At 40.9% G+C, this 27,144-nt stretch overlaps 1 protein-coding gene across 4 annotated transcripts in view; it reads left to right on the forward strand.

The window, feature by feature from the left end:
• The window catches only part of XPR1 (xenotropic and polytropic retrovirus receptor 1), a 114,618-nt gene that overhangs the window by 73,330 nt on the left and 14,144 nt on the right, over positions 1–27,144 (forward strand). The window contains exons 3-12 of one of the 4 annotated variants that reach the window (XM_075710316.1): positions 4,241–4,342; positions 10,086–10,309; positions 14,339–14,488; positions 14,909–14,992; positions 15,488–15,569; positions 19,070–19,257; positions 19,489–19,668; positions 23,632–23,802; positions 24,226–24,234; positions 25,531–25,714. In XM_075710316.1, coding sequence (XP_075566431.1) covers positions 4,241–4,342; positions 10,086–10,309; positions 14,339–14,488; positions 14,909–14,992; positions 15,488–15,569; positions 19,070–19,257; positions 19,489–19,668; positions 23,632–23,802; positions 24,226–24,234; positions 25,531–25,714 — 1,374 coding nt within the window. Of the gene's footprint in view, positions 1–4,240; positions 4,343–10,085; positions 10,310–14,338; positions 14,489–14,908; positions 14,993–15,487; positions 15,570–19,069; positions 19,258–19,488; positions 19,669–23,631; positions 23,803–24,225; positions 24,235–24,348; positions 24,365–25,522; positions 25,715–27,144 lie in introns of all 4 variants that reach the window. The other 3 variants (XM_075710315.1, XM_075710314.1, XM_075710313.1) reach the window with 3 other exon arrangements.

Below are 27,144 nucleotides of genomic sequence, written 5' to 3' on the forward strand. Positions count from 1 at the left end.
TAATGATTACTTTTAGAGGGCAACGTTCTAACAAAGAAAACTTTTACTGTCTGTTTTCTTGTATGGGAGTGAGTAAGCAGAGCTGCCTGGGATGATGATGTTTTTTTCTATATACTACAGCTGCAGAAAATGAGAAATGAAATGAACAGTTCACAGATGCACTGAGAAATGAGTGCTTGGGACAGTGCAGGAAATGTAACTTGCATGTTAATTTTTCAACTTCAGGTTCTATTTTAGATGTGCCAGCATCTGAACTCTCTGCAAACTAGAAAGTGTGGCGACAGGGGAGTACATCCAGATTGTTGGTGGTTTACCACTTGGCTTTGCAAGTAAAAGCAAAAGCCTTTCAGGCTTACCATGTTTTTTTATTCACAGCAGGCAATTGCATAGGAATATGAGGTCGGGAAGCTGCAATATTGATCAGACTATCTTCTTGGCAACCTTGTTCATGGCAACTTCGTAGAGCTTAGGCGAAATGGAGTATTAGGGCTATAGAAAAAGAACAAAAGGAAGGTTACCGCTGGCCCTTCTTGGCAGCAATAGCTGGATGCCTTTTAAAAACAGCATCTGTTGTCATGGAGTTTCTGAATCCAAGGCCGGTTTCTGGCACAGTGATTTTCTCATGGCAAAAAACATTGTTCTGTCCTAGCCTTGGGGGAAAAATAAATAAATAAAGGCAATAGCCTTGGCAGCACTTGTCTATTATTGCAGCTCAATGACTGAACTGCAGTGGGAATGGGACCAAAGGGAAACCTTTTCTTCACAGAGAATCCTGATTTTTTTTTTTTTTTTTTTTTTTTAAAGCTGGCATCCAGTATGGTCTGCAAAATAGAAGGTGTTTGACATTTGGAGAAGGATTTTGAATAGTTTATATAGAACTTGCTTTCTTCTGAGTCAGCGATGTTTTGAGGCTGAAATAGGGAACTGAATTCCTAATCTCAAGGTTTTTGGAAGGTCTTCCAAGAGTGGTTTGTGTTTTAAAGCCCATTTTCCTTTTCTAAACTTCACATACAGTCAAACAGTTTAACACATCATTTCCTGAAGCAGTCAGTAATGTACAAGAAAATACTTATTAGTTTATTTGGCATTGATTATGTTAGTTTAATACTACGTTGCTTTGCTGAGCTTTTTGCTATCTTAAAAGGTGATATTTTGATTGTCTAGAAATATTCATGCTTGACTTCATGGACAAAAAGTATACTGTGTTTCCTGATGAGATTTTTTTGTTCTTGGATAGTTCCAGTGACTGAAGTTTAAAAATTTGCTTGGATTTACTTTTGCTTTGTGAACTTACTGAAACCTAGAAACAAGTGATGATAGACATGGCTCAGTGTTTCCAAAGCACAAAAGCAGTGAGCCTCTGTGCTTTTATTTCTACATGACTTATTTTTAAAGGCAGGAAAGGATGATTACCCCATGTCAGAAAGCATCTATAGGTAAGCTTTTCTGCTAGAGATGTGCAGACTCTTTGGGCTGAAGAATTTGCCCTTCAGGTCTTTCCTTAAGTCAGCTCTGTTTTGATACTGCCTGATTACTGCAATTTGAAAAGTTTCAGGCAGCTAGTGAATCAACTCTCTGCATATTAAGTATCGCGTAGTAATTTCTGTTGCTTCACCTGCCCGTTTGTGTTTTGTCCACCCACGCTAGTGGCTGTTGGGTCAAGGATTAGGGCTCTCACAGGCAAGTTCAGATTGGCCTTGCTGGTAGGGCCCCAGGGTAGGATGTTGCAACTGCTGTGACTCTGCTGTTAGAAATTGCCAGCCCCAAAGCAGAGTTATTTTCTGTCCTTCTGGTGTCTTAGGCTGCCCGCAAAGAGGGATCTGTGTTGATGCCCTAAGCTGAGCAGGAGTGGTTGAGGCACACGCGTGTGTGGTTCTGCAAAGTCTGCATCAGGCCAGTGACCTCGAGCAGGGGTGTAATGACACCATGGGGCTGCTGCGGTGAAGAAGAGTTGGAGCCCTGTCATTTTGGGGTTTGTTTGCACAAGGGAGGGAGCCCTCGTCCCTGGGAGTAGCCGTGGATCTGCAAGTATAATCGTCAGATAATAAAGGGACCCCGGGAGCCAAAACTTGGAGTTTGGAACAGTCTTTGGAGCCCTTGCAAATTCTTTTCTACAAGCCCTTGGATGGTGGAGTTGTAAACACCAGTCATCTGTGCAGGACTGGGTTTTTTTGTTTTGGTTTTGTTTTTTTTTTTTCCATCCTCTGTATCACTCTTTAAAGCATCATGAAACTCCAAGATAGACTTCTTCCAACGTTGCCCCTGCAGGCTTGTGTTGTTATTTGTTCTTTCTATACAAACCCACTAAAACATTAATATAGTGTTTGTAGGTTTATGGTGTTTAATATCAGTGCCACAAATGTAAAAATCAGGAAATTCTAAATGTTAAAAGTTTAATATATATTAATACTACTTTGAGGTTGTTTTTACCTAGAAATTAATGCTAAAAGAGAAGGTGGGTTTTTTTGTTATGACAGTCCAGACTGTTTATCTGCTAGTGAGTGAAACTTTTCTGTAGACAGTCGTCATCTCAATTTAATAACATGTATTTCAAATTCTGTTTCTTGACCTTATCAAGACTGTAATAAAATTTTAATTTTTCCCTCTTTGTAGTAATACTAACCTTTTTTAGTCTGGAAGACTGCATGAGAATTCAGAAACTGTAACTATGGGGGTATGAAGAGTCTGCTTTATTTCAGCATTAGGAACATTTGGGACAGATGATTGACAGCACTAAAATTTGTAATTGTAGTGTGGATTCTTTAATTTTTACTCATTAAACTAATTTCTTAATTATTAGAAAATTCATTCTGTCTTTGAAATTCTGCACTTCTGGAGGTGCTGCACTATATTCCTTATAATAACAAAGGGACCAAATTGCTGCTTTAGTTGCAAAATCTGACTTGAATAACAGAATTGTACTTAATTCTTCCAAAAGAGTTAAGAGTCCCAGAGCAGTGGGGGAGAAGTGTGGATCTGATCATGATCACCATAACATAATTTAGGCCTCTTGCTTTGAACTTTGCTTCTAAGAGAGAGATTTTATTTTCCAAGAAGGTAGTTTCCACGCAGCTTTCCTTTTTACTTGCTGGGCAGATTTTAGTTTGCTGTGGTGCTATGTTTGTATTTGAAGGATTACAGTGATGAGAAGGTGGGAAGCCAGTGAGTCCTTCTGGAAGGTCAAATGAAGCCTTCAGTTAAAAGCTTGGCACTTTCCTTCTAAATACAATTGTTTGCTAATCTGGGATGAATACTTTTCATGGCCAGTTTTGTTCTTCAAGAGGAAGACCAGTGCCTGTGGTAGGTTGAACCTGCATGCCAGTCCCAGCACAAAGCACGTAATGGTGGGAGTGCTGGAGAAGCTGGAAAGGGCACGGCATGAACATGCAACACTGATGGTACTTGGCTTTCTGCTACGGGAAATCCAGGCAAGAAAAAACAAACCCCCATCATAAACTCCAATCTTTGTTAAGGAGGTTTGCTCTCGCTAAAGTTTGTATTGGAGAACTTGCCAGCGCCCAAGACTGGAGAGCAGAACAACTTCTGGGTGGATAAATGTAAGAATTTAACCCTGACGTAGAGCCATGGTAGCATGTCGAGGGTGGTTATGCTGCTACTTAATCTGCTTTTCTTTTCATTGGAAGATCTTTCCTTGATCTGGCTCATTGCATGGTTGCGTGATGTGGGAGTGCAGAGGGGGACCACCCCTGCAGTGGCTGTGTGGCTTTGTGCTAGTTTCACAGGCAGCAGAGAGGTGGCTTCAGGATGCTGGAGGCAGCAGAGTGGGCAGGCGGGGATGGGGCATGGTCTTCCCTTTCCACTGGTGTGCAGCTTTAGGGTGGCTGACTTTGTGGTGGTATGTGAGATGCCTTTTAAAAAAGATTCCTATAGGTACAAAGTCTTGATCCAGGATGGCCCTACATGTACAGTCACATACAAGCTGGGTTAGGAAGTGGAAACGAAACACATGACATCTGCAATAGCACTTGAAGGATTAAAAAAAGGTGATGGGAACTTTGGTCAAGGTGCAGTTCTACTTATGTGGGTTTTTCCCTATCTTGGTGCAGTTCCTTTTACAGCCAAATACGTGTTCCCTCGGAGCCCTTTGGACTTGATTGTTCTTCTTTCTCTGCATGACAAAGAAGGTGGATTTACTCTGAAGAAATATTTCCATGGCAGCCACTTAAAATTGTTCCTATGTTCTTCTGTTACAACTTTTTTTTTCTATTTTGTTTTATAGACACAGATGAGGACACAGTGAAAAGGTGTTTTGCCACGTTTGAAGAGAAGTTCTTCCAAACCTGTGAGAAAGAACTTGCCAAAATCAACATTTTCTATTCAGGTAAGGTGCTTATTTGTGTATATTTGTGGAAAATACAGCAACACAAAAAGAGTCTGAAGCTCCCAAACTTTCAGAATAACCACAGTGGTCATGCAGGTCTACCATCAGGTAATTATAGGGCAGGTTTATATGGGAAACTGCTCTGGTTTAATCACAGATGTGGAGCTAAACCGTGGTATTTGAATGGAGAGAGAACGTAGGGCAGGTGATTTCATTGCTTTGCAATAGCATCCTGCTGAACCTTATGAAGATGCTCTTAAGTGGCAGTTTACATACAGGGCACAGATACTCAGCTTATCCATGGTGACAGTCTCCTGTGCATATTTTAGGTGTGCTAAGCTCCCTAGCTGGTGTTTACTGAGCTTGTGCAGGAATAGCTATCATGGACTTGCCTGTGTATGGTAACTTGGCTGTCTTGATGTGTCCAACAGGTTTTTAAGCACTTAACTGTCATGTAAGCTCTTGCAACTTTCTGGAGTAGATTGGCCAGCAGCAATTTTTCATTGGCTGTGTATAAAATCCTGTTTAGTAAATTGAGTAAAAATGTAATGGTGGTAAGAGTAGGGATTCCTAGGGGTCATATGTCAAAGTACTGTTGTTTGTTGTTTTCCCTGAGAAAGTTTGCTTTCCCACTCTGTGTTTTGAAAATAAACTTTAGAATAGGATAATCAGAAATTCACCCTGTAATATTGCTACCAAAGGCTTAGTAACAGTGTGCTCCGGTTCCACCCACCATTACACTTCAGCTGGTTTTCAGCCTCTTTTGGTAAGGTTTAAAATGGGTTTCCAACTAGGAAAGTGTTTAAATATGGATATAATGATGCACTGACTTCTGCTATACTTTCTCCTAACATGTTGATTTATTAACCTGGTGCTATAAACAGGCTTTTGCAGCACAATATGGTGGCCTTTTCTATTTCTGATTGTAATCTGGTAACGAAGATAAAGTTTGTGCAAAATATTTTAATAACCATCAGGCGATGACTTTATTGCTAGCTGTTTTATTGCTAGCAGAATCTGGGTTGTGAACATGAGAATAGCTGAAAGCAGAATCATAGAATCATAGAACAAATGCAATAACTGCACTGCGGCTTGCCTCTGTTGAGCTTCCATCTAGGGAAGTAAACCTCTCTTGGGCTGGCTGTGCTTGCTCTTCTGGCTCCCTGGAGCGGTGGTGCTTTGCTGTAGCCAGAGTGGGTGTCAAGGGCAAGGGGCAGTCTGTAAGTAAAGGTGATACGTTTTATTAGGCTAGCTGGGTTTTACACTTTATAGGCATTTTTCTACATGCAATTCGTATGTACCTAACTCAGAACAATTGCTCAGTTTTGTTTCCCTGTGAGATGTTCTGCTTCTCTCCCAGGTCTGAGGTAAGGCTTTTATGCTGAGAAACTTATCTTACTTTTCTAGTTGTATTGGATCCTGTGTACTGCGAGCTAGACTCTGTGGAGGAAGTTCTGTCAATTCAGATGCACAATACAGATTATAATTTTCCCTAATGAGGACCTGCTTTTTTCAACTTGCTGTCATTTCAAAAAGTTAGGGGAGAGAATACATGTAATTTGAAAGTCTCCTGTGATAAGATTAAAATAAGTTTTTTATTTGCAGAAGAGCGACGTGACTTTAATAGTATGGAAACCCTTTATTAGCGTTATTAATGTTAAGCTACATCAAGAAATGTTCCATCAGTGGTTCCTCTTCTTGATCATGTCAGAAATATGTCACATTGGACCCTATTGTAACTCCAGGCATGTGTTGGCTTGGATTGTGACCTGGTACATACTATTTATTATTAGGCTTATTATATGGCTTATTGCATGCTTGTCTTTATGACAACAAATATTGCCCATTTTCAAGAAAGCTAAGCTTTTTGTTGATCTCCGCTTCATTTCCTCGTCGTCTTTCCTTGTGCTGAAGGATCCTCAGTGAGCATCACCAGGGATTGCCACAGCACGGACAACCCCCTCCTCTGGGGATGGGCTGCTCCCGCACCCCAGCTCTTCACCGGCTCCCTGGAGCGCTGGGGGATGGAGTGCCTGCTGCAAAATGCCTTGGCCTTGCGCTGTGTGCTCAGATTGTTGGCTCTCATCAAACATAGCCTTAATTCCCCAGACCATTATCCCAGCTCTGTAGGAAGGAAAATTGCCATTAACTAGATCTCATTTGATAAACAGTTTGTGATTATTTGGACTACGCTCAAGAAAATCTACATTCAGTTGAAAGAAAAAAGAATAGCAGTAAAATTTTCAGATGGTGCCAGTAGAGGAATGCCTGTTCAAGTGCTAAAGTTTTCTCTGTGGCCAGTTTTGGTTTGTGTTTAGGATTTTCTAGAGGGGAGGTTTGTTAAATGTTTAAATTAGCATCATCAGGATCTGCTTGGGCTACTGTTTAGCTAGTAACATTTTTGTGGTTAATTTAGGAGCTGGTTTTATGATTTGTAGGAAGCCACGGCTTTAAAATGGTAAGCAAAATATTGAACATAATATGTACAAGTAGGAAAAGGAAGGAGTGCTAAAAGCGCCTGCCTAAAATGCCCAGAGCCCTGAGCCCCGAGCCGGGTAGCTGTGAGGAAGTATGGGCTGTTTGATTATCTCCTGTCTGGGGAAACAGGTTTTGATTACAACCATGATGAGGTAAACTGGAACTCATAGGGGAAAGTTTACTAGCTCCTTGGTGTGATAGGCTTTTTTTCATGATCCTCATGTATGAACTTTTCTTTAAACGTCGAAAACATAGTCAAAAACAACTTGGAATTGCATAGTTGACGTGATAACTCTTTAGATGGTGGGTTTTAGTCAGGATCTAGAAGCATTTTTGGGGCAAAGCTGCTTCTTTATTGCAAGCACTTTTGTTGAAGTCTGTTGGGTTTAGATTTCTCCTTCATCTTTGCTATGAGATTACACTTGAGCTGAGGACTCAGTGGGCATCAGGTCATGCAAAATGCTGCAACACAACAAGAGTGGTTCCAGTTTCTAAGTGTATGCTGCTTTTTTCTAACTCTTTTGAGTGGCACATTTTTTTTAAAAGTCACTTTTTGGAGTGCTAAATTAGTCATACTGGTGAATGTCTTTTCAATTATTTTGGAGTGAGTTGCAAGCTGAGAAATTTAATTTCTACTCTGCCATTTCCCCAGGCAATTTCCTAGGAGGTTTTAAGAATAGCAGCACACGTTTTGTCTTATTTTGCTTCTGCAATGAATCTTGGTGATAAAATCATACCTTAACAAGATGAAATGATTTGTCGACTGGATAACTGGAGTCGGTGCAAGAGAGAGGGCAGGAGGGAGAAGAAGGTGACAGGACTGCCATTTCTCAGAGTGGCAGGTCAGTTGCCACTGGACTGGGTCAGTTGCCTTTAAAGCCTTATCCTCAGAGGACGGTGATCCTCCCCGATGGATGGAGAGGGCTGTATAGAAGACAGCACATGACTCTTTTCAGCAGTGCATAATTAAGAAGAATGTTTGTATTTGGAGATGATGCTTTTCTTGTGGATGTTGCTTTGCAAACAGGAAAATTGCAGCAGCAGTTTTATAACTATTTCAAAGGGTTGTCTTTTCTTTAAATATTGTGTTATTAGGCTGATGGATTTTTAAGATTTTTCTGGACATAGGGACAATGGAACAGTACTTTAAATTGAAAGATGCAAATTTAAACTCTTCCATATTTAATAACTTGATCCAAAATAAATCTCAGTGTATCACAGATGGTTTAATGTGACATTTCGAATATAGAGAGTGAACTTGTAAGTTTTATTTATATGAAGGCTTTTAATTCTTTCAGCTACTCTAATAGATATCTGTTACTTCTTCCCGAGAGAGTTCACAAAGTGGGGAGAGTTTATTGGTTTTGCAGTCTGACCTTGTGTGTGTTAAATATTAGGTGGTTGTAGGCTGTGGGCAGACACTTCTCACCGTGGGCTGCATTGCCTCTGTTCAGTGGAGTCCTTGCAGCTGTAGAAGTTGTCAGAGAGGAGTTGTCCTTTCCTGTCTTTTTCAAAACCTCTTTTATTAAAGTTTATGATCAAGAAAGTTATAGAGAGTTTCAGGCTCCTCTGTACTTGATTTTTCTGTATTGATCCCCATTTTCTGTTTGGAAAGGCATTCTTCTTCTGGAAAATATCTTATGCAGAGCACTGTAAAATTATTTACAGAGGAGTTTTGCTCTGAAAATTAACCAGAATTGAGTAAGACTGAGGAAAAGGTCAGAACTGTTCCCATAAGAGTAAATCTTACTTTGGGGGGCGGGGGGGGGGAGGGGAGAAATTGAGCATTACCATTAAGTTGTTAAATAAGATACTAATGAAGAGAATTAAATGGACAGCCAGGAGACTGTCGGGCAGAGCTTTGGGTCATGGTTTCTGGTGCGTGGTGTGTGTGTCCTGCTGGGTGGAGGTGGCTCCAGCTCCCAGCTGTCTGCTCCCACGCTGTGAGCCAGCTCAGTGTCTTACTGGCCAACACCAGCACCCATGGTCTGCGATAGGGTTTATCAACAGAGATACCAAAGCTGTAACTGGGGCTGTGGGGGGGGGAGCCTGGAAGGAACTAGTTGTACAGAACAAAGAGAAAGATAATGGTGTCAGTTATGCTGGTTTTAGCGTAAAAAGATTGCTATTTAGCCAAAAAGATTATTTTCTGAAAGTACATAAAGCAGCACATTTAAAGGAACACCTGTTTCATAGTTGAGATGTGAGGAAGAGAGACTGACTTGTTCTGAAGACACATCAAAATGATATTTAAATTCAGATTGACTGTCCCTTTAATCAGTAAATAATGAGGCAATGCTTCTAACCTGCGTGAGCCTAAACTGAGGAAAAGAGGGATAAATTATTACAGCGGATCATGTACAGCAGCAAGTGGTGTTGTAACTCCTGATCAAAGCAGAAGCTGTGTTTGTCTGTCACCAGGAGCTTGGCAGAGGGTTTGCATTGCTCTCTGAGCAACAAAATTCAGCGGCACATTTGAAGTGTGTTTTCTTTTCTTTGGTTTCCTTACTGTCATATAAAAGGATAGTAAACACATAGTCAGTAGTGAGTGCACAGATATGAAAAGTGCTTTGCTTACTAACTGTCAAGTTTCATAATATTGTCTAACAGGTTGTTTTCTAATGTTTTTTTTGTGCATTTGCTTTATTTGAGAGAGGCAAGCAGCTTTCCTTTGCATGCAGGGTAGACGTGCGGTCACTGCTTTGGTATTTGGATGAGACCCTATCTGCCTGGCTGCCTCCAGCTACAGCTCTGCCAGTGTGGGGAGGCCTGACCCTGCATCCCTGTGTTCGTTTATAGCCCCTAGGTGCAGGCGGCAGCTGTGCAGGTTGGGCTTCTTCCATCTGTAACAGGTATTTGTATGGTCCTGGAATGAGCATGCTCTAGAAATCAGATCCAGGGTGAAAGTCGAGAGGTCTGAGTTCATGTCTAATGCTGCCTTAGTCTGTGCTGAAGGGACAGCCCCTTGATTTTGACTATATTAAATAAGACCTGTTTGACATGATGGCTTTTTTTTTTTTTTGAGAACATGTATGTTTTACATAGGAGTGCATTAAAACCTTTATCGAGAAGGAGCTTCATAAAAGAGAAATATGCAGAGTTGTTGAATTTAGTGCTTAGTGGGGGAAGGCCATGCAGTAGGTTATTCAATGCAGTGCTTTTTATCTCCAGGCACATTACTTGAGGAAAAGGTATAGTGCTTCTTATGGGCTCCGTAGGCAAGCTGCTATCCTCTCATCTGACTTTTCCCTTTCCTTGCTAACAGAAAAGCTTGCAGAAGCTCAGCGCAGGTTTACTACTCTTCGGACTGAGTTACAGTCAACTTTGGATGCACAGAAAGAAGCCAGCGGGGCTTCCACGCTGCAGCGGCGCAGAAAGCCGGTCTTCCACCTGTCCCACGAAGAGCGTGTCCAGCATAGGAATATCAAAGATCTGAAATTGGCCTTCAGCGAGCTCTACCTCAGCCTCATCTTACTGCAGAACTACCAGGTACCTGCAAGGTGGTTTTACAAAGCCCTGTGTGTAAATGTCTCTGTGCTTTGTGTATCCTTGAGTTGCCTCATTCAAGCCAACTTTTTGTTTCTTTTTTTATTTTGGGGTCCCTAAATATTTTTAAAGAAAAGGCAGATGCCTAGCAGCTAGCAGCATACATCTTGTTGCTTTTTATCGAGCTAGAAATGCTGGGCTGACCTGCAGAAGGACTTTCCTTCTTCCTTTTCAGGGCTGGCTGACCCCAGCACCCTTGACCCAGGCATGGCCAGGACATGAAGTCACATTGGGGCCTCCTTCTTCTGTAGTGTGTTGTTCTGTGCAGGGCTGGAGCTGGCAAGTTGGGGAAGAAGCTCTTTTATCTAATATTTGTAATGAAACTTGAAGTACTAATATACTGTTTCCTCTTGGCGTTACCATGGTAGTGACTGTGACCTTGCTATATCAGAATTTCTTGTAAAAACATCCATTAAAAAAAAAAATGTTTTTAATTCTGTAGGATACAGGCTCATTTGCCTTGAAGTATGAAAAAACAAATCTTTAGTTGTACTTGGATTTCTGGCATGAAAGGGCATGGTAAATATTGCAGATGCTGATTTAGTTCAAAAAAATCTTGAAACAAAAATCTGAAACCGTTAAGACCTTTTTTTGCTAGACTAGGTCTTTCCATGTTAAATGCTCTGAAGTGCTTTTAAATGTCTTATTGTGGGGGGTTTTACCTTGTTAAATAAGAGTGTTTGAACTTTAAATTCTTTAACTTAAATCTGCTACATCTGTATTTAGATCTTTGCCAGTGTTGTACTGGAGAATTTTACTAAACAAAATTCACCATAAGAATTACTTGAGTACCACTCCACAGTATCGACAAAACTTAATTTTTCCAAAATTCTGAGTGTTTATACCTCTTCTAAAATGATGTTGTGTCCTTGAGCACATGCGCATATGCTGCCAACGCCTACTCCAGATGCCTCAACTAGAATTACCTTGCTTTAATACTGGGTTTCCAGGTTGGAAAATCTTGATCCAACTTCTATTGGAAAAAGCATCAGACTGCCTTCAAGGGAAGCTCACGGGGATGTGTTCAGACCACTTCTTACGAACATTATAACATTATTTTCATTGCTTGAACTGACACCCCTCCGTGAGTCCTGAACACAGGTTTTATAGTTGCAGAAACTATTTATGGCTTTCTCAATAAAGCCCTTTAACTACTAGAGAGACTTTCCAGTTCAAAATCCTGGGAAAGGTAGAGTATCCTTTGCTTTTCAGGTATGGAGTGAAGCAGTGTTACTGCTGTGATTTCTTCACTCTTAAAAAAAGAAAGCTGTTACTGTTGGTTACAGAAATAACTTCTGAGGCTTGATGAAGAATTTAAATAGAGGATGACATAGATCATTCCTTTGGAAAATCTTTTCCTACTCTGCATCAGTGAAGAAAGGAATCTTGCATGCTTATATTTTTGCTTTTTGCTACCAGGTCTTTTGTATGTATACTAAATACTGATGTAAAACCCATCTGGATTTGATAGCTTTCAGTTTCCAAAAGGAGCAGAGCCTCTTTCCATAACATAACTTCAAACAGAGAATGAGAAAAAATAGTTCAAATTGGTTTTGAAGTTGAGGACAAAGAATACAAGTACTAAAACAAACCAACCCAAACCCCAGAGTACTACTCTTAATCACTTCTTAGGAGTATTCAAGATCTTGCTGTTTCGGAGGGGGAAAACAGTAACCTGGTGGGAAGATGACGTAGCGGAGGCCTTTGTGTAGGAGATAAAGTTACCAGCAAATTCCTCCGTCTGTTAGGACTGAAGCAAGAGCAAAAGTTGCATGTGTTCAATCCTAAGGTACACAAACTAAATATCAAGTGAAACTATAACTTGTCTCCAGGGCAGCTGTTACTTTTTTAACTTACCAATGATGAAACTTCTTATTGCTAACAGTAATATATAATTCTAGAGTCAGTAATATATAATTCTAGAGTATGTACATATATAAATTAAATTATTTATTTGAAATACTGTGTTTTAGAACAAACAAATCTTGAGAAATTAAGTATATACTTTATATATAATATAGTACACTTGTGGAACAAATAATGGAGGCTGAATCAGTCTTATTAAACTGCTGTGCATTTGCCTTGCTGGTGCATTTCCTGATGCACTTGTATATGAGCAAATATTTTTGAGTCCACTGTTTGATCCTACTTGATCTTGCGTAATATTACTGTGTAAGTTGCACTGTTTGGGTTTTTCACCTTTAATGACAAAACATACCATTAGTTGGTTCACTTCAATGGATTTGATTAGTATCCAGCAGAAATGGAAGTTGGGCTTGGAGAAAGGCCCTTGCCAAATAAAAGCATCACGAATAGCAAGAAATACAAAACTTACGACCGTGTAAATTATATTTGACTGTTTTGTTTCACAGTTTCATCACTGTGTGTTCCTGTGTGGATAAAAACCAGCAGTGTTATTATCACGCACTTTGGGGTTGCAGAATTTTTGCAGCCAGAGGGTGGAACACCACTAGGAGAGGTTCTAGGGTGTCTGATGTAACTGTGACCAACTTGCCAAGGCACACCAGAGTTAGGCTGTGATTGCACATGGGGCAGATAAAGTGATGTTAGTTCAGGCTACAGAAAAATCTCTGACCAAAATCATCATTTTGTTGCATCTCTTTAATTTCAAATTTCTGAAATAGTGGTCTGCTCTCCCTGGAGTGGAATGCTGCCTTTTCCAATAGAAAGTAATTAAAGTCTCTTGTCTGCAGTAATGCAGATCGTTAATGCATTGGCTTCCTGCTCCTGTCTCCCTAGCCTCATTTCCCCACCTAAACGGTAGGGGTCTGGTATTAAATCACTCTAAGTATAATTAGATTGAAAATAATTTCAGCGAGTAGTTGGTGCCTCTCCCCAGGGCATTGGATTTTGTCGTTTTCTCTGTTCTTCTTTCCAAGCTACTTTCTAAGCTTTTTTTAGAAGTGAATCTTGCCATGGTCTGTCTGCATTCCTGCTCTTGCTTGAATGAAACGTTGAGTCTTTTGAGTGGCGTTTTCTATATAATGAAGTGCAGGATTTCAAAAGCATCTTGTCACAGCAGTTGCCTGCAGTGCGATGAGCTTTGCCTATCGTAGTTACTGTGCATTAGAAGGGTTTTGGGTCAGGGCTCATATATAACTTGGAAATCAACCATTATTTCATGTTTTAATGCAGCACTGTGTGCTTATCTCGACAGACTAGAGAGTTACATCTCCCACGTCTGCAAGTCTAAACTAGTTTTGCAGTCATTGTGCAATGTACTCTGTGAAAAAGGATGCTGTTACGGGGGTGCACTTGGCTGGACTTAATCTGCAGCATTTAAAACTTTCACAAGTTTTCCGTTGTACAAGGATTTCCCTTCTATAATGCACTTATTTGGAGAACTTGATTTGAAACCATGTAAAGTTTGAAGAAACTGGAAATCAGTAGCCTAGTTTCAGAAGGGAAAACACCTTGAAGGATTGGCAATGACTCTGGTAGTTGGGACAAAACATGGTCTTTCTACAGCTTTGTATTTTTTGTTAAGAGCTCATTACAACTACTTCTAATCCAGAGTTGCAGTAGCTGGGACGTGTGCAGTAAGGCATACCCAGACAGAGGGAGCGTGTCTTGAAACAACTTTAAGCATACAAGTTTTGAGTATCTCCAAAGGTTAGTTATCTTCAGTGAGGTTTCATCAGGAGTGTTGTTGCTTCCTGCATTAAGGAGGGAAGTGGCAGTGATATGACTTTTCAGGGAATATGAGGTTTAGGTAGTTCCCTGAAAATAAGTTATTTCTTTATGCCCTTGAGGCCCACAATTTTTCTGTTATTTGCAAGGGATATTTATTACTTCTAATAAAGTAGTAACTCAAAAAATTCCTGAGAATAGTTGCAATAATTTTGATTCTTATTAACTATTCCGTTTTTGCTAGCACTGGAAGTATAACCATTTAACTTTCTTGGGAGCTGACTGAGGTAAAAGCCAGTAACTGTTTTCCCTCATATGCAGAACCTGAACTTCACCGGCTTCCGCAAGATCTTAAAGAAGCATGACAAGAACCTGGAAACAACGCGGGGGGCAGAATGGAGGGTGGCCGAGGTGGAGGTGGCACCCTTCTATACCTGCAAGAAAATCAACCAGCTTATTTCCGAAACAGAGGTAAAGATGCTAGCCTGGACACTGCTCCTCTTTTAACTAGAAAACAATGTTTTCTTGTTCACTACTGATTCCTTTAACGTTTTGCCCTCTCTATAGCTTGTATTCACCACCAAGGCAACTATTAATTGCTTTTGAAATGCCACTGATTTCTGGCACTGCTTATGTAAATTTAGGTATGTTCTCTTCAGCTGGTAACTTTTCAATCTGAAAAGCTCATGCAGGGTTAGCTTCTATTGTGTAATAACCTGATGCAGCATGGTGAGCTTTTCATATCTTTGTTACCGTGTATGAGAAGAGTAGTGGGCCAGGGCTCAAATGTAACTTGGAAATCAGCTGCTGTTTTTTTTATTTTGTTTTAATGCAGTGCCATGTGCTTATCATTAGAATGAACTTCTGTGATATATATCTTTATCTCCTTAGGAAGTGGTGACCAATGAGTTAGAGGATGGGGACAGACAGAAGGCTATGAAACGTTTGCGCGTTCCACCCTTAGGAGCAGCTCAGGTGAGAGATTGAGTTATCTCGTGAAGCTGCTTCTCCAGCTTGTCAAGGTGCCAAATTAGATTCAGTGTTTGAACAAAGTAGTGAAAGTAATTGATGTGAGCGTGCTCCACAAATTGTGAAGGGGGCATGGTCATGTAATCTGCTTTAGTTCCGGAAGATTTGGAAATAGCTTGCTTACTATTCCTAATGCATGCAGACAAGGTAATAAATAGTAAAAGGAAATTTGTGCTAATGATAACATATGCTTAGTGTTTGTGTGGTCTGGAATATTTTTCAAAGGGTGTTGAGATGTCCAAGCTCTGTTTCAAGACAGCAACAACATAGGCAAGAATATTATGTAGCATTTTCAGTTTAAAAAAACCTCACTTCAAGAGCAAGAGTGCAATCAGAGATCAGAACATTGTATCCCTGATTTTAAATTTACTCTGCAAATTAATCTCACTTTGCTGATAACCTATTTACTCCACCTTAATTCCACCATTGCTTTGTTCACAGCCTGTACCAGCCTGGACTACATTCAGGGTTGGATTGTTCTGTGGGTTGTTCATTGCACTGAACGTCACTGTCATACTTTCAGGTGGGTATCCTCGGCTGGACCCCACTGGCTGCCATACCTTGGTTTGGATATGTTCTTGTCACTTAGTGAGGGCCTGGATCTAAACTGGGTTGGTCAGGATGTTCTGGTGTGAATTATTAATTAGTTCTGCTCAGTAACAGGTTGTGGTTTTTCTCATGTTATATGCACAGATTTTGGACTTTGAACATATTATGGTTTGTTCTCCTGGTTTCCTCCTTACTCTTGGAGGAATATTTTGGAGGTGCAACATCCATGTATAAAGAGAGATTTCTGTTACCGTTCTCTGAATGCACAGCCCTCTCCCACCTTGAGAGAGGCATTCGTAGAACTTAAGTTTTGCATGGTACTGACTCCCTAGAGAGAATGAGAGTAGACATGGAGCCACGTGAGCACCATGCCACTCAGGACATCTTCATGTAGACATTTCTAGGATTTCAATGCCTAGTGCCTATTAATGGAATTAATTGAATTTTCCTTGTTGGCAGATTTTGGCAAGATTGTTTAAAAGCTGCAGTAGATGATTGAGATATGTCTCAGGACTTGGTTTTATTCTGCTTTGCGCCTTCTGAGTTTGGACTCTCATTAGAGTAAAAGCCATGTTAGTACTCTAGATCCAGATACAGTGCTTCATCACAGGCGACTTTACTAATTCCGTGTGTGATTTCAGTAGTGTTGTAACTTGCTTAAGCAGTACAAATGAAAAGCCTTAACAAATCAACGTATGAGCTCTTGCACTAGGGAAAGCCCGTGTCTGTGTTTTTGACTTAAAAGAATTTTTAATCAGATGTTTCTGTAATTGGATCCAGTCATCTCTTGGGATAAAATTTCTCTGAGAAGCTGTTTGCACTGCTTCCCATTTGGTCTTCCTATGGTTGAGGCAGAAAGTTGACTTGTCTGCATGAAGGATCCATTTCATGTGTATAAGCTGTTATTTATTCATTGTACCTTTTTTGTAATTTACATGCTTGATCTCTGTGTGAGGTGCAAATACGATTGAAGCCAGTTGTGTTTGCTTTATCTCAGTATTAAGAATGAAAAAGTGACAAGTTGTGAGAATGAATTCATAAAAATGATTATATTCCTAACGCAGATGTTACTAACATAGTGTGAATAATAGGTGTGTTTGTATCAGCAGACATGATCTGATATCTGTACATTACTTCGGATATTGGGGAAAAACTGTATTCTAACTGCAAAGTGTTTGTTTTTAATTGGATATTACTTTGCTAACCTCTCTGCTACTTTTGATAAATTGTTTTTATTATTTGACTAAGATAGGATTTTAGCATTGTATATGTAGAATCTGTGAAACAGCATTAAAACATGACCTCTAGTAGTAAATCACTTCCGTATTGCCTTATTTTAAAAGTAGAACAGCAACATTTTACAGAAATGAGTTCACAGTAACTTGGGGTCCATTAAAGGCTGCTACAGGTGGATCCCAGGAGACTGTCACCCTAAAGAGTACGAATTTTGAGCCTTTGCTGTTTCTGTATCAGCTTTCCTGGGTACCAGGCTAATGTGTAATTGAGATTGAAAGTTTGTGGAAATGGGTATATGTTTTATTAACCAAAAACCTGTAAGACTTCATGCAAAATCTCAAGACTCTTGCTGCAGCAGTGCCTTGTCTCTTGTTTGGGAATTAGGCTGTGATGCCATTGGCCTTGTCACCAGTGGTATCTTCCTCTCTGAGCCCCGTGTTCAGAGCCTGCACTTGCTGAAGGGATCAGTTGATCAAGCATCATGCACGTGCTTGACTCTAGGAGGTGACTTTGCTTGTGGTGTTGGATTTAAGTGGAAACAGTATATGAATGGAAGATCTTTTTGCCTTGGGGCTGTAGTACAGAGCCCTAGACTGGGTCATGACAGTTTGAGACCTCGTACACCTTTGCTGGGCACTTCCCTGCAGGCAGGGTCCTTGAGGGTCTTCAGTCAAACTGCTCAGCTGTAGTGAAGAAAATGGTTAGGAATGCTAGGAAACATGAAAAGGGAATCAAATCTAGCCTTTATACTGCGCAAGCTGAACTAGATAGGGTTTAGTATCAGAGGAGAGCATATACAGAGATACTCTCAGTTTCTGTGGTGTCAGTAGCTCAGCTCATTGTACTGTTCAGTATCTGCTTTTTCTCTAGAACCAGCTGGTGTTCCATACTGCAATTATGGTGCTCTACCACCCTGAGAGTCCAGAAATAACATTAGTGGACATTAGCTATGGAAGTCATATGCTATACTGTCATATTAAACTGTGTTCACCTCAGGATAAACCTTTGTCTGGGTATTCTGTCTTGAACAGCACACAGAAAAATCTGTCCTATTCTGTCTGGTCATTTCTTATTCAGTATTTTTGTGTCTATTCTGTCCTGTTTGGAAGCACCTCCCTTGGTTTTGTCTGCAGGCATTTCAGATTAAAATTTGAAATGCGTGCTTTTGCAATTCTATATTTAAGTCTCATTTCTTTCAGCTTCTTCAGGGTGTCTGTCATTTCTGTACAATATTTGATTCTCTTCTGCCTGAATCCGTCTTAAGTTTTAAATTCAAAGCAACAGTTCCTGAGTCATTGTTCCTTGCACTGTTCCTCCATAATTTCATGTGATATAAAGTACAGATGCTGAACTCATGAAACTTCTTACAGATATGCTTTCTCTGAAGAAAAGTTTGAAAAACTTGGGGCTGTAATTAAGATGGGAGAGTTTGTGAGAATGAATTCTCAGCATCGATTCTTTTTTTTCCCCTCTTAAAAAGCATGTGGGTGAGAAACACTCCGTGACACTGAAAGTGAGGATTCGAACAACTATATTTTATTTGTGCCTTTCTCATAAAACCTGTATTGGGCAACCAGGGGACGGTATCTTGCAAAAGGGCTTGTGCTAGAGAAAGCTGCTGTTGTATAAGGCTGCTCATTGTTTGAAATTAAGCAAATTTGTTTCCAAAACCCTAAAGTCTGAAAAAAGGAAGCAACAGGCTTTCTAGTATTGCTGCCTTATGTTGGGTTTTCTGTTTGGGTGCAGCTAGAGATTATATTGCTAGTTATGAATATGTATTACATTACAGTTGTATTGATTTCAGTGATTAGGCACAGTTTAGTGTTGTTTTAAATGCTGTAAATGGTGCTTCTTGGTTTTGTGGGGAGCTGAAATATTTGTGTATCTGTCTGTTGAGATTTCATCTCCATTAAACCAGAACATTTAAGTGCATAGAGTCACAATTTATGCTAGTGCTGTCCCTTGTGCCTGTCGTGTGAGACAGGGGACTTAAGATGCTGCTAATGACCCAGCTACACCAGCTGGAGAGTGAATTTTCCCCAGAATACTCCTAAATCCTCTGACAGGCTAGGCAAAAAGTCCTCCACTTGCTGTAATATGTGAGTGCATATGAGTGTACCCTGTTTTCACGCGGTACAGCTGAGCGTCTGAGAGCCAGCATAAAGCAGCGGAGTGCAGCTTTGGTTTGTGACATGACTTGTGCTATCACTAAGGTCGTTTTGTTTTTGTCTTTGCCAGGTGTGGCTTTTATAGATGGACCAAATGTGTGGCCACTGGTGAGAATCTATCGAGGTGGCTTTCTCCTGATAGAATTCCTCTTTCTCCTGGGTATCAACACATATGGCTGGAGACAGGCTGGAGTGAATCACGTCCTCATCTTCGAACTCAATCCCCGCAGCAACTTGTCCCATCAACATCTCTTTGAGGTAAACAGAACAGATTATAGAAGTGGTTGAGCTGTGTGGTGTATCAGGAGGATAAATCCTGCACTGTTTCCTGGCAAGGAGTTCTAACACAATTAGAAGAGGAAGTTGCTGAAGTCTGATTAGATTACAAGATTGAGCACGGCTATCCCTCCTCTTATAATAAGAATTAATTGTAGGTTTTGGGGCTATATTTTCATAAGGTATCTATGTGCTTTTTCTATCTTTCTGTAGATTGCTGGTTTCCTGGGGGTTTTGTGGTGCCTGAGCCTGCTGGCATGTATATATGGTAAATTCACCTACATCCCTATGCAGGTGAATCCACTCATCTTGTACGGCTTCATGTTGCTTTTTCTCATCAACCCTACCAAAACCTTATATTACAAGTCCCGTTTTTGGCTGCTCAAACTATTGGTAAGTCTCAAACCTGATTTAAATAAATTTTAAAAAATGCTGAGCAATAGCAGTTCAGTATATACAAGCATCACTAATCTTCAGGAAAGAGGGGTGCTTATGTCACTGTGTATTCATAGAGCAGACCTGATAAGGTATTGACTGCAAATGGTTGTTGGGCATGGGTTTACAGAAGCAACTTCTGCTTGTCTGTACCAGTCTATCATTATCTTTGTATTGCAAGTAGCTGCCTGTTAATCTTCTATAGACAGCTGTATACATACTTTTGCACATACAGAAACACTCAGATATCTTTGCTTGTTTGGTCCTGAATGTAGCAAAACAGTTTGGTCAGGGTTACAGTGCTCTAAGGCAAGGCTGCATGGATGCTCCTCAGCCCAAACTGGGAGAGTGCCAACATTGAGAGGGTTCACTGATGGAGAGGGAACCTTTGCAAAGGTTACTGCTTATGAGATCATGTTCATAGGTTGGGGGGGTGTGTGTTTCAGCAGATCTTTTTGTGGTCTTAAGCAGAACTATTTGTTTTTGACCCAGCTCCTCTTTTCCTGGCAAGATAAATCTGGTAAATTGAATGTAAATAGCCATGCTACTTCAGTCTTCCGGTTATAGGTGGGAGCTCCAAAAGAACAGTTTTCAAATTTGTTGGATGACTTATCAGTTTCTTTCCAAATAGCTGTTTCACATGTTCATCTCCACCCTGTATGCCCTTTTAAATTGACTTTAATCAAGATGGTTCCCTTGATACCTTATTCTTGCTGGAACTGCTTGGAGAGCATTGGACAGAAGAGGGTTTGGCTGGCTGATGTTACTCGTAGAATCATTTTAATACCAATTAAAACAATTAACTTTATCTGGAACATGACAAAGATGAAACGTAGAATCATGCTTCAAGCATGTGCATGCAGGTATGCACACAGCTAGTTAACCTCTGCACGCTTACCTCCGTTATTTGATTTGCTAGCTTACTACTATTTCAGTTTCTTCCTTTTTTGCCTTCCAGCATTCAGCCATCTCTCATAGATGTACCTTTAGTCCCAAGCCTCATTAGTCTTACTGCTGTCCTCTGGTGCTAGGGGAAGTGCTCTAACCATGTGAGCAATATCTGTGCTAATTTACCTTAATGTCTTAACAGGGTAAGATTCTCAGTCTTCACAAAGCTCTTAGTTTCCAGTACCTGCTCTATCCCAGCTATCTCTAGACTATGCTGCAGTCTGCAATACAGACATATCTTCGAGCATGCACAGGCCAATTCATCCCAAGGTCTCCTGGGGAAAAAAGCTTCATCAAAATGCAAGATCACCTTAATGGTGGAAAATGACACAATACATCTGACTGTGTGTTATGCGGAAGGGGGAAGGGGAAAAAAGAGGCCAGACAAACCACATAAAGAGTAGCTGTTAGGCTTTTCTCATTTTTATTGTATGTAATTGGCTGGCTGGGTGTATTTTATTTCTCCTTGCAGTTGCCAGCAGCTATCCAAGTGAAAGGAGGTTTAAATAGTGCAATTCTTAGAACTGTTCTGTTCACACAAATTTTGGTTTGGTGAGCATTTTTCTTCACATGCTTGATACATTTCATTTCCAGCCAAAATGAAGTCTGATATATTGGGTGTAGCAGAGCATTACTGGCACCTTCAATTTTTCTAGAACCAAATTAGGAGCGTGCTTTAGTGTGTGTTAGAATTCCCTGATGGATCTAGGCGGCTTACTCCATCCACCTGTGATCATCACCAACTGCTTGTTGGTACTCATGAGTGGGATCTCTTTTGATAATCCCTGAGGAACTGCAAGTTGCACCTGAATTGATCTTTCTCCAAATGAAAAAATGTTATTTAGCCTGTAGTAGGTTTAATTCCCATGCCAGGCTCTTCTTTCTCACCTACATGGTGTCCTCCTTTGCCCCTTCACTGCCAGATGAGAAGTCCACGAGTTCACTTGTGTAGGCAGAGGAGAGTAGCTCGCTGGGAGGAATCAGATCCGAGCACAGGGGATAGCACAGCGTCTGCATGCCCACTCTCTCTGCAGGGTGCCAAAATGGCGAAACAGCTGCACAGAGCCTGTCTGTGAGAGGTGAAAATCTAGGAAGTGTTTAGCTCTAGCTCAAATATCTACTGTCTCAGCACTTATTAAAACTGCAGTAATCAGCACCAGGAAGTCTGTGCTTGGATTGTAAAACTGTTGATATATAATTGCAGCCAATTACTTCAAACTGAGGTTCAACTCCAGCTTTTGGTGTTTTATGACTTTATTCTTGCGGTCCATCTTCACTGGAGGATGTGGCAGAGACTTCTCAGCTGGGAAGTGAGGAGTTGCCTGTGGTACCTGCCAGCAGGCAGTGTCCTCCACTGCCAGCACCCTCTGGTAGCTGGGCTGCAACTCCAGCTGTGCCTGGGCAGCGTGCGGCAGCGGTGGAAACCACAGTGCCTGACACGTGGGGTTAGGAGGGTTCAAACGGCAGCTCACGTTCTTGAGGATAGTTGACTGAGATACCAGTGCCTTAGCTAGGTCCTGGACATACCTGCTGACTCCTCGTCTGCAGTAACTTTGAGGTAGAAAGCTTCTACTCTCTTAAATTTTATGCTGTCATCTGGCTGTGCCTAAGTGTGTCTCTGTAAATTAAATAACAACATGGATTTTATTAATTTCTTCTTTTTTTCAGGGAGATCTATCTGTAAAGCTGTTTTCACATTTGTTTTAGTTAGCCTTTATTTCTGGGGGGGAAAAAAAAAAAGGTCTATGATGAAATAGGTAAAGATAGTGTCAGGGAGCGTTGGTAAAATGGAGGAAGGAGCTTTTGAAAAGGAAAGCTGGTGTGGCTTCTCTGACCTCTGCAGAAGCTGTTCTGCAGCTGGACTGCTTTGAGGACAGACCTCCCTAACAGCTGGCCCTGTTTGGCCTTTGTAATAGGTGCCATCCTACCTGAGCACAGTGCTTTCTGGGTCAAGATCTGTATCTGCTGTTTAATGCCACTAAGTCTTAATCTCCTGTTTGTCTTTGAAATTTAGGACCGGAGCCTTAAATTGGCATTACAAGCTGATGGGAATGTGTCAGTCCTTTCCCCAGGTTTCTGTAACCGCGTACCCTTCAGGTTAATAAGGAGAGCAATATAAAAGATCAGTGTTAGCCTGTACTTCCATTAATTTAAAGGTTCATAAATCTCTGAACTACAGGATGGTGCTGGTGCTGTCTCTTTGAGAAATTGGCCACTAGTACCTATAACTAACAGGGTAGAGAGAGTTGTAATCAAAGGTAATGGACCATGAAAACTGTCTGGTTTGAAAGTAGCAAAACTGCTGTTAAGGCTTAGAGGGAAAGTGGACTGGGATTGAGGGGGAGTCTAATTGACAGTCAATAGGATTTCCTCTGCCCTTTCTTTAACTCTTTCCCTGCTAGAGAGCATGGATGATCCAGCAGTAACAATCTTCACTCTTACAGCTTCTAACACCAAAGAACAGCTAATGTGTTAAGTAAACCGAGCCAGGATCAGACTAATGGCTATACTGAGGGTCTATAATCTAAGTAACATTAAGTGTGAGGCAGAAGGTAAGTGTGGAAGATGTCAATAGACATGACAAATGCCTGAAAGAAAGCACTGATCAAAATGAGGAGCAACAGGAGAAATGGAGCTGTGTAGAGCTCTGTACACGGAGACTGGGAGTTTCTGGGAAAGAGCTTGGTTGGAGGAGACTGGGCTCTTCTGCCAGTAAAAAACCAAAAAGCGGGGGGCGGGGACGGGATGGGACAACATGAATAGTTGCATACAGGAGAAAGAAAGCAGGAATGTTATTTGTACTAAAAGTGAGGAGACAGTTATCGGTTTTTTGTCAGCAGGAGCGAAAGGTCAGCAATAAATCATCAAGCATTTCTGTTACTTTTGTATTTGTTCAATGCTGTGATGTCCTGCCACTGCATTTAGGTGTCTTTGACACTATATCATGAATTATTCCTTTTATTTTCCTGACAGTTTCGAGTGTTCACTGCTCCCTTCCACAAGGTAGGCTTCGCAGATTTCTGGCTGGCTGATCAGCTCAACAGCCTGGTCGTGATACTCATGGATCTGGAATACATGATCTGCTTCTACAGCTTTGAGGTTCAGTGGGAGGACAATGCTGGACTTCTGGCAAATACAGGTAGAGTAATCCTGACGACCCATGCAAATGTAGTCAGTATGACCCGAAAACACTGAGCAAGGCAACTTAATAATCATCTGTCTGTTTCGAAGCAGGCTACCAGTGACAGAGGAAACTAAAATAATTGGTGTTTCTTGTAAACACAGCATTAGAGAGATTCTCCCCTTTCTTACTTTCAGCCAGAGAAACAGAATTTCACATCAGTGTTGATTTCCTAATCCAGTCATTTAGCCTGACTTGTATATTCATCAAAGAATTTAGACACAGCAGTTCTTGATTGGAAAGAGAAATCCATTTTCCTGGCATTGTTGTTCTATTTCATATTTGCTTTTAGCCGGTTCCTGTTGCTCAGCATGAAAATGAGTTGCATGAGCTTGGTAACCACAATTTTCTGTGCTGTAGCCTGCTTCTTACAGGCTTCGTCACAGTACCCTAAAGCAAGAGAGGATGGAGAAACTTCCTCAGAGCTTGTTAGTGCCACCCCTTATTCAATTAGAGTTGATGCTGCGATGCCAGTGTTGTGCGTGCTCCGCCCCTTCTCTCCTTTCTAGCCAGAAAAGCCTCAGAGTTGGCATATAAATTTTGACTTTGGCCTTCCCAGTGGCAAAATAGTACCTGTCTCCTCCTGGATCAGGCTGTTGTCTTTCCACTTTAAGCATCGACTGCTGGCAAATCGTGTTGTCTGATGATTTTGACACTTGCTGAAAGAATTTGCAGTATGCTTCAATAAGCATCAGTGTTCACTTTGTTCTTCCAATCTGTCTGATCTTTCTCTTCCCTTTAAGACAGTGTTGCAAGTAACTGTATATTTATTTATTAAAAATAAAATAAAGCAACTGAGTGGATAACAACTTATTCTCTTCCAACCCAAACAGTGCTTTGGGATAAATATCAGCTAATAACTTGTCTCCGTTAGTCTGAATAAGGAACGAATGTTTGTTAGTCAGTGAGGTGTTTGGTTTAGATGTGCTGAGTGAGACAGCATAAGAATACAGCATGCTTGGAGGTTCCAGGCAAAGCTGGGGTTTTCTTGGTCATTCAATAAAAACAAGGCTTTCAAACATCAGGGATGTGACACAATGCCATGTTGGTGTAGTTGCCTCTCACCCCAGTTGTTGAAGCCAGGGTTATGCCCTGGCTTTGATTTTTTCTTTTTTTAAAAAAAAAACACCCATGAAAAAAACCCCAAACAAAACCCCAAACACATACTGAAATATGTTTTTTCCTATTACAATATACAAGGAAAATGGGTCAAGGATATCTTAGGCAAAAGTAGCATTTTTGAGCTGTCCTGCAGAGTTTGGAAATGCACTCCCATTTATGCACAAAAATTCAGTGTCAAAGGCCTTTTGGAATTCCACCCTTAATTTGATTATTCACAGTACTGCCAGAGGCACAAAATAAATTTAAAAACAGATTATTTCTAATCTTCTTGTATGTTAATTATACTGGCAGCAGTGAAAGAGTTAGATCATCTGTCTGGATATGTTATTGATGTCATGTCACCTGAAAACCTCCAAGATAGAGTAAAGAGCTTCAGGATACTTTCTGGTGATGAGCTTCTCGCTGTTCTGGATACATGTGTGTGCATAGGTGCATGTGCCTAAGTATGAGACATTGATGGGGAATTGCTTTCATGTCAAGTGATATTACTCTTACAGAAAGGAAGATGATAAGAGTTCTTAAACTTACTGACTCTGTGTCCCTGAAACTTTTTTCTTGCAGATAATCAGATTTGTTACAGCTACTCCTACGGAGTGAGAGCAGTCGTCCAGTGCATCCCTGCTTGGTTGCGATTCATCCAGTGCCTGCGCCGTTACCGTGATAACAAACGGGCCTTTCATCTGGTTAATGCTGGAAAATATTCCACCACCTTCTTCGTGGTGACATTTGCAGCCCTTTACAGCACTCACAAAGGTATTGGTTGTTTTGGAAGATCCTTTGCAGTTCATAGGATTTGGTTTTTACATGGGAGAACCTCAGAATTTGGCATCCCATTGAAGTAGGAACTTCTGTCTTTTGGCACCTGTGAAACGTCTCAGTGGAAAGGCAAAAGCCTGCCTCGCTTGCAGAGTATTTTAAGATCTTTTAGGTATTTTTCGCATACATGGTCTGCTTAGAACTGTACTTCAGGAATGTGAGAGAGAATTTCTAGGTTTCTCTCTCAAAAGGAGAAAACTGAAATCCCTGTCAGTCTTTGCTGTGAAGGGAGGTCGAATGGGAGATGTATAAGGAAAGGGATAACATGGGAAATGCTTCTCCCTTGGCATTCATGAATAGCTGTTGTGGTTTAACCCCAGCCAGCAACTAAGCACCACGTAGCCACTCAGTCACTCCCCCTGCCCCGGTGGGATGGGGAAGAAAATCGAAGAGTAAGAGTAACACTCCTGGGTTGAGATAAGAACAGTTTAGTAATTGAAATAAAATGAAGTAAAATAGTAGTAGTAATAATAACAATATAATAACAATAATATACAAAGTAACTGATGCACAATGCAATTGCTCACCACCCGCCGACCAATACCCAAACAGTTCCCGAGCAGCGATCGCTGCTCCCTGGCCAACTCCCCCCAGTTTATATACTGAGCATGATATCATATGGTATGGAATAGCCCTTTGGTCAGTTTGCATCAACTATTCTGGCTGTGTCCCCTCCCAGTTTCTTGTGCACGTGGCAGAGCATGGGAAGATGAAAAGTCTTTGACTGGTATAAGCAGTACTTAGCAACAACTAAAACATCAGTGTGTTATCAGCATTCTTCTACTAAATCCAAAACACAGCACTATGCCTGCTACTAGGAAGAAAATTAACTCTATCCCAGCCGAAACCGGGCCAATAGCTAACCTGGGTCATCTGAATAAAGTCCGTCCATCGTTCCTGAACACAGGGAGACTTGCACAGTGCCAAGATTTTCCTGTGTGTTTTTATCCATGTTTTTTCTGCAGCTGGTAGGGAGTTGTTTCCAATCCATTTAACTGCAGATTGAGCTCTGATCCCTCAAGTTTCCCATCTCCCTGGAAACAACAGTTACTTGATTCTGCTCTTGTTCTGAAGGAAAAAGCTTTTAGTTTCTGCACTTCAGGCAGTCGCCCTGCCTTTCATTGTTCTGAAGTCCTAAAAGCTGTATTCTTTTATTTGAAAATACATGCCTTCTGTATCTCCAGGAATTAGCAACCACACATACTCATGAGCAATTACTTATCGTGAAATATGATTGTGGTGGGGCAGGGAGAAGTGTTCAAGGCATGCTTCTAGTTAATGTGCTGTTTTTTTGGAGGGGTGGCAGGGTTATTAGAAACCTTCCTGTGGCCAAGAAATGGCTGATTTGATGTAGCTGGGCCTGAAGT

The sequence above is a fragment of the Pelecanus crispus genome, chromosome 5 (assembly GCF_030463565.1).
Source record: "Pelecanus crispus isolate bPelCri1 chromosome 5, bPelCri1.pri, whole genome shotgun sequence".
Lineage (NCBI taxonomy): Eukaryota > Metazoa > Chordata > Aves > Pelecaniformes > Pelecanidae > Pelecanus > Pelecanus crispus.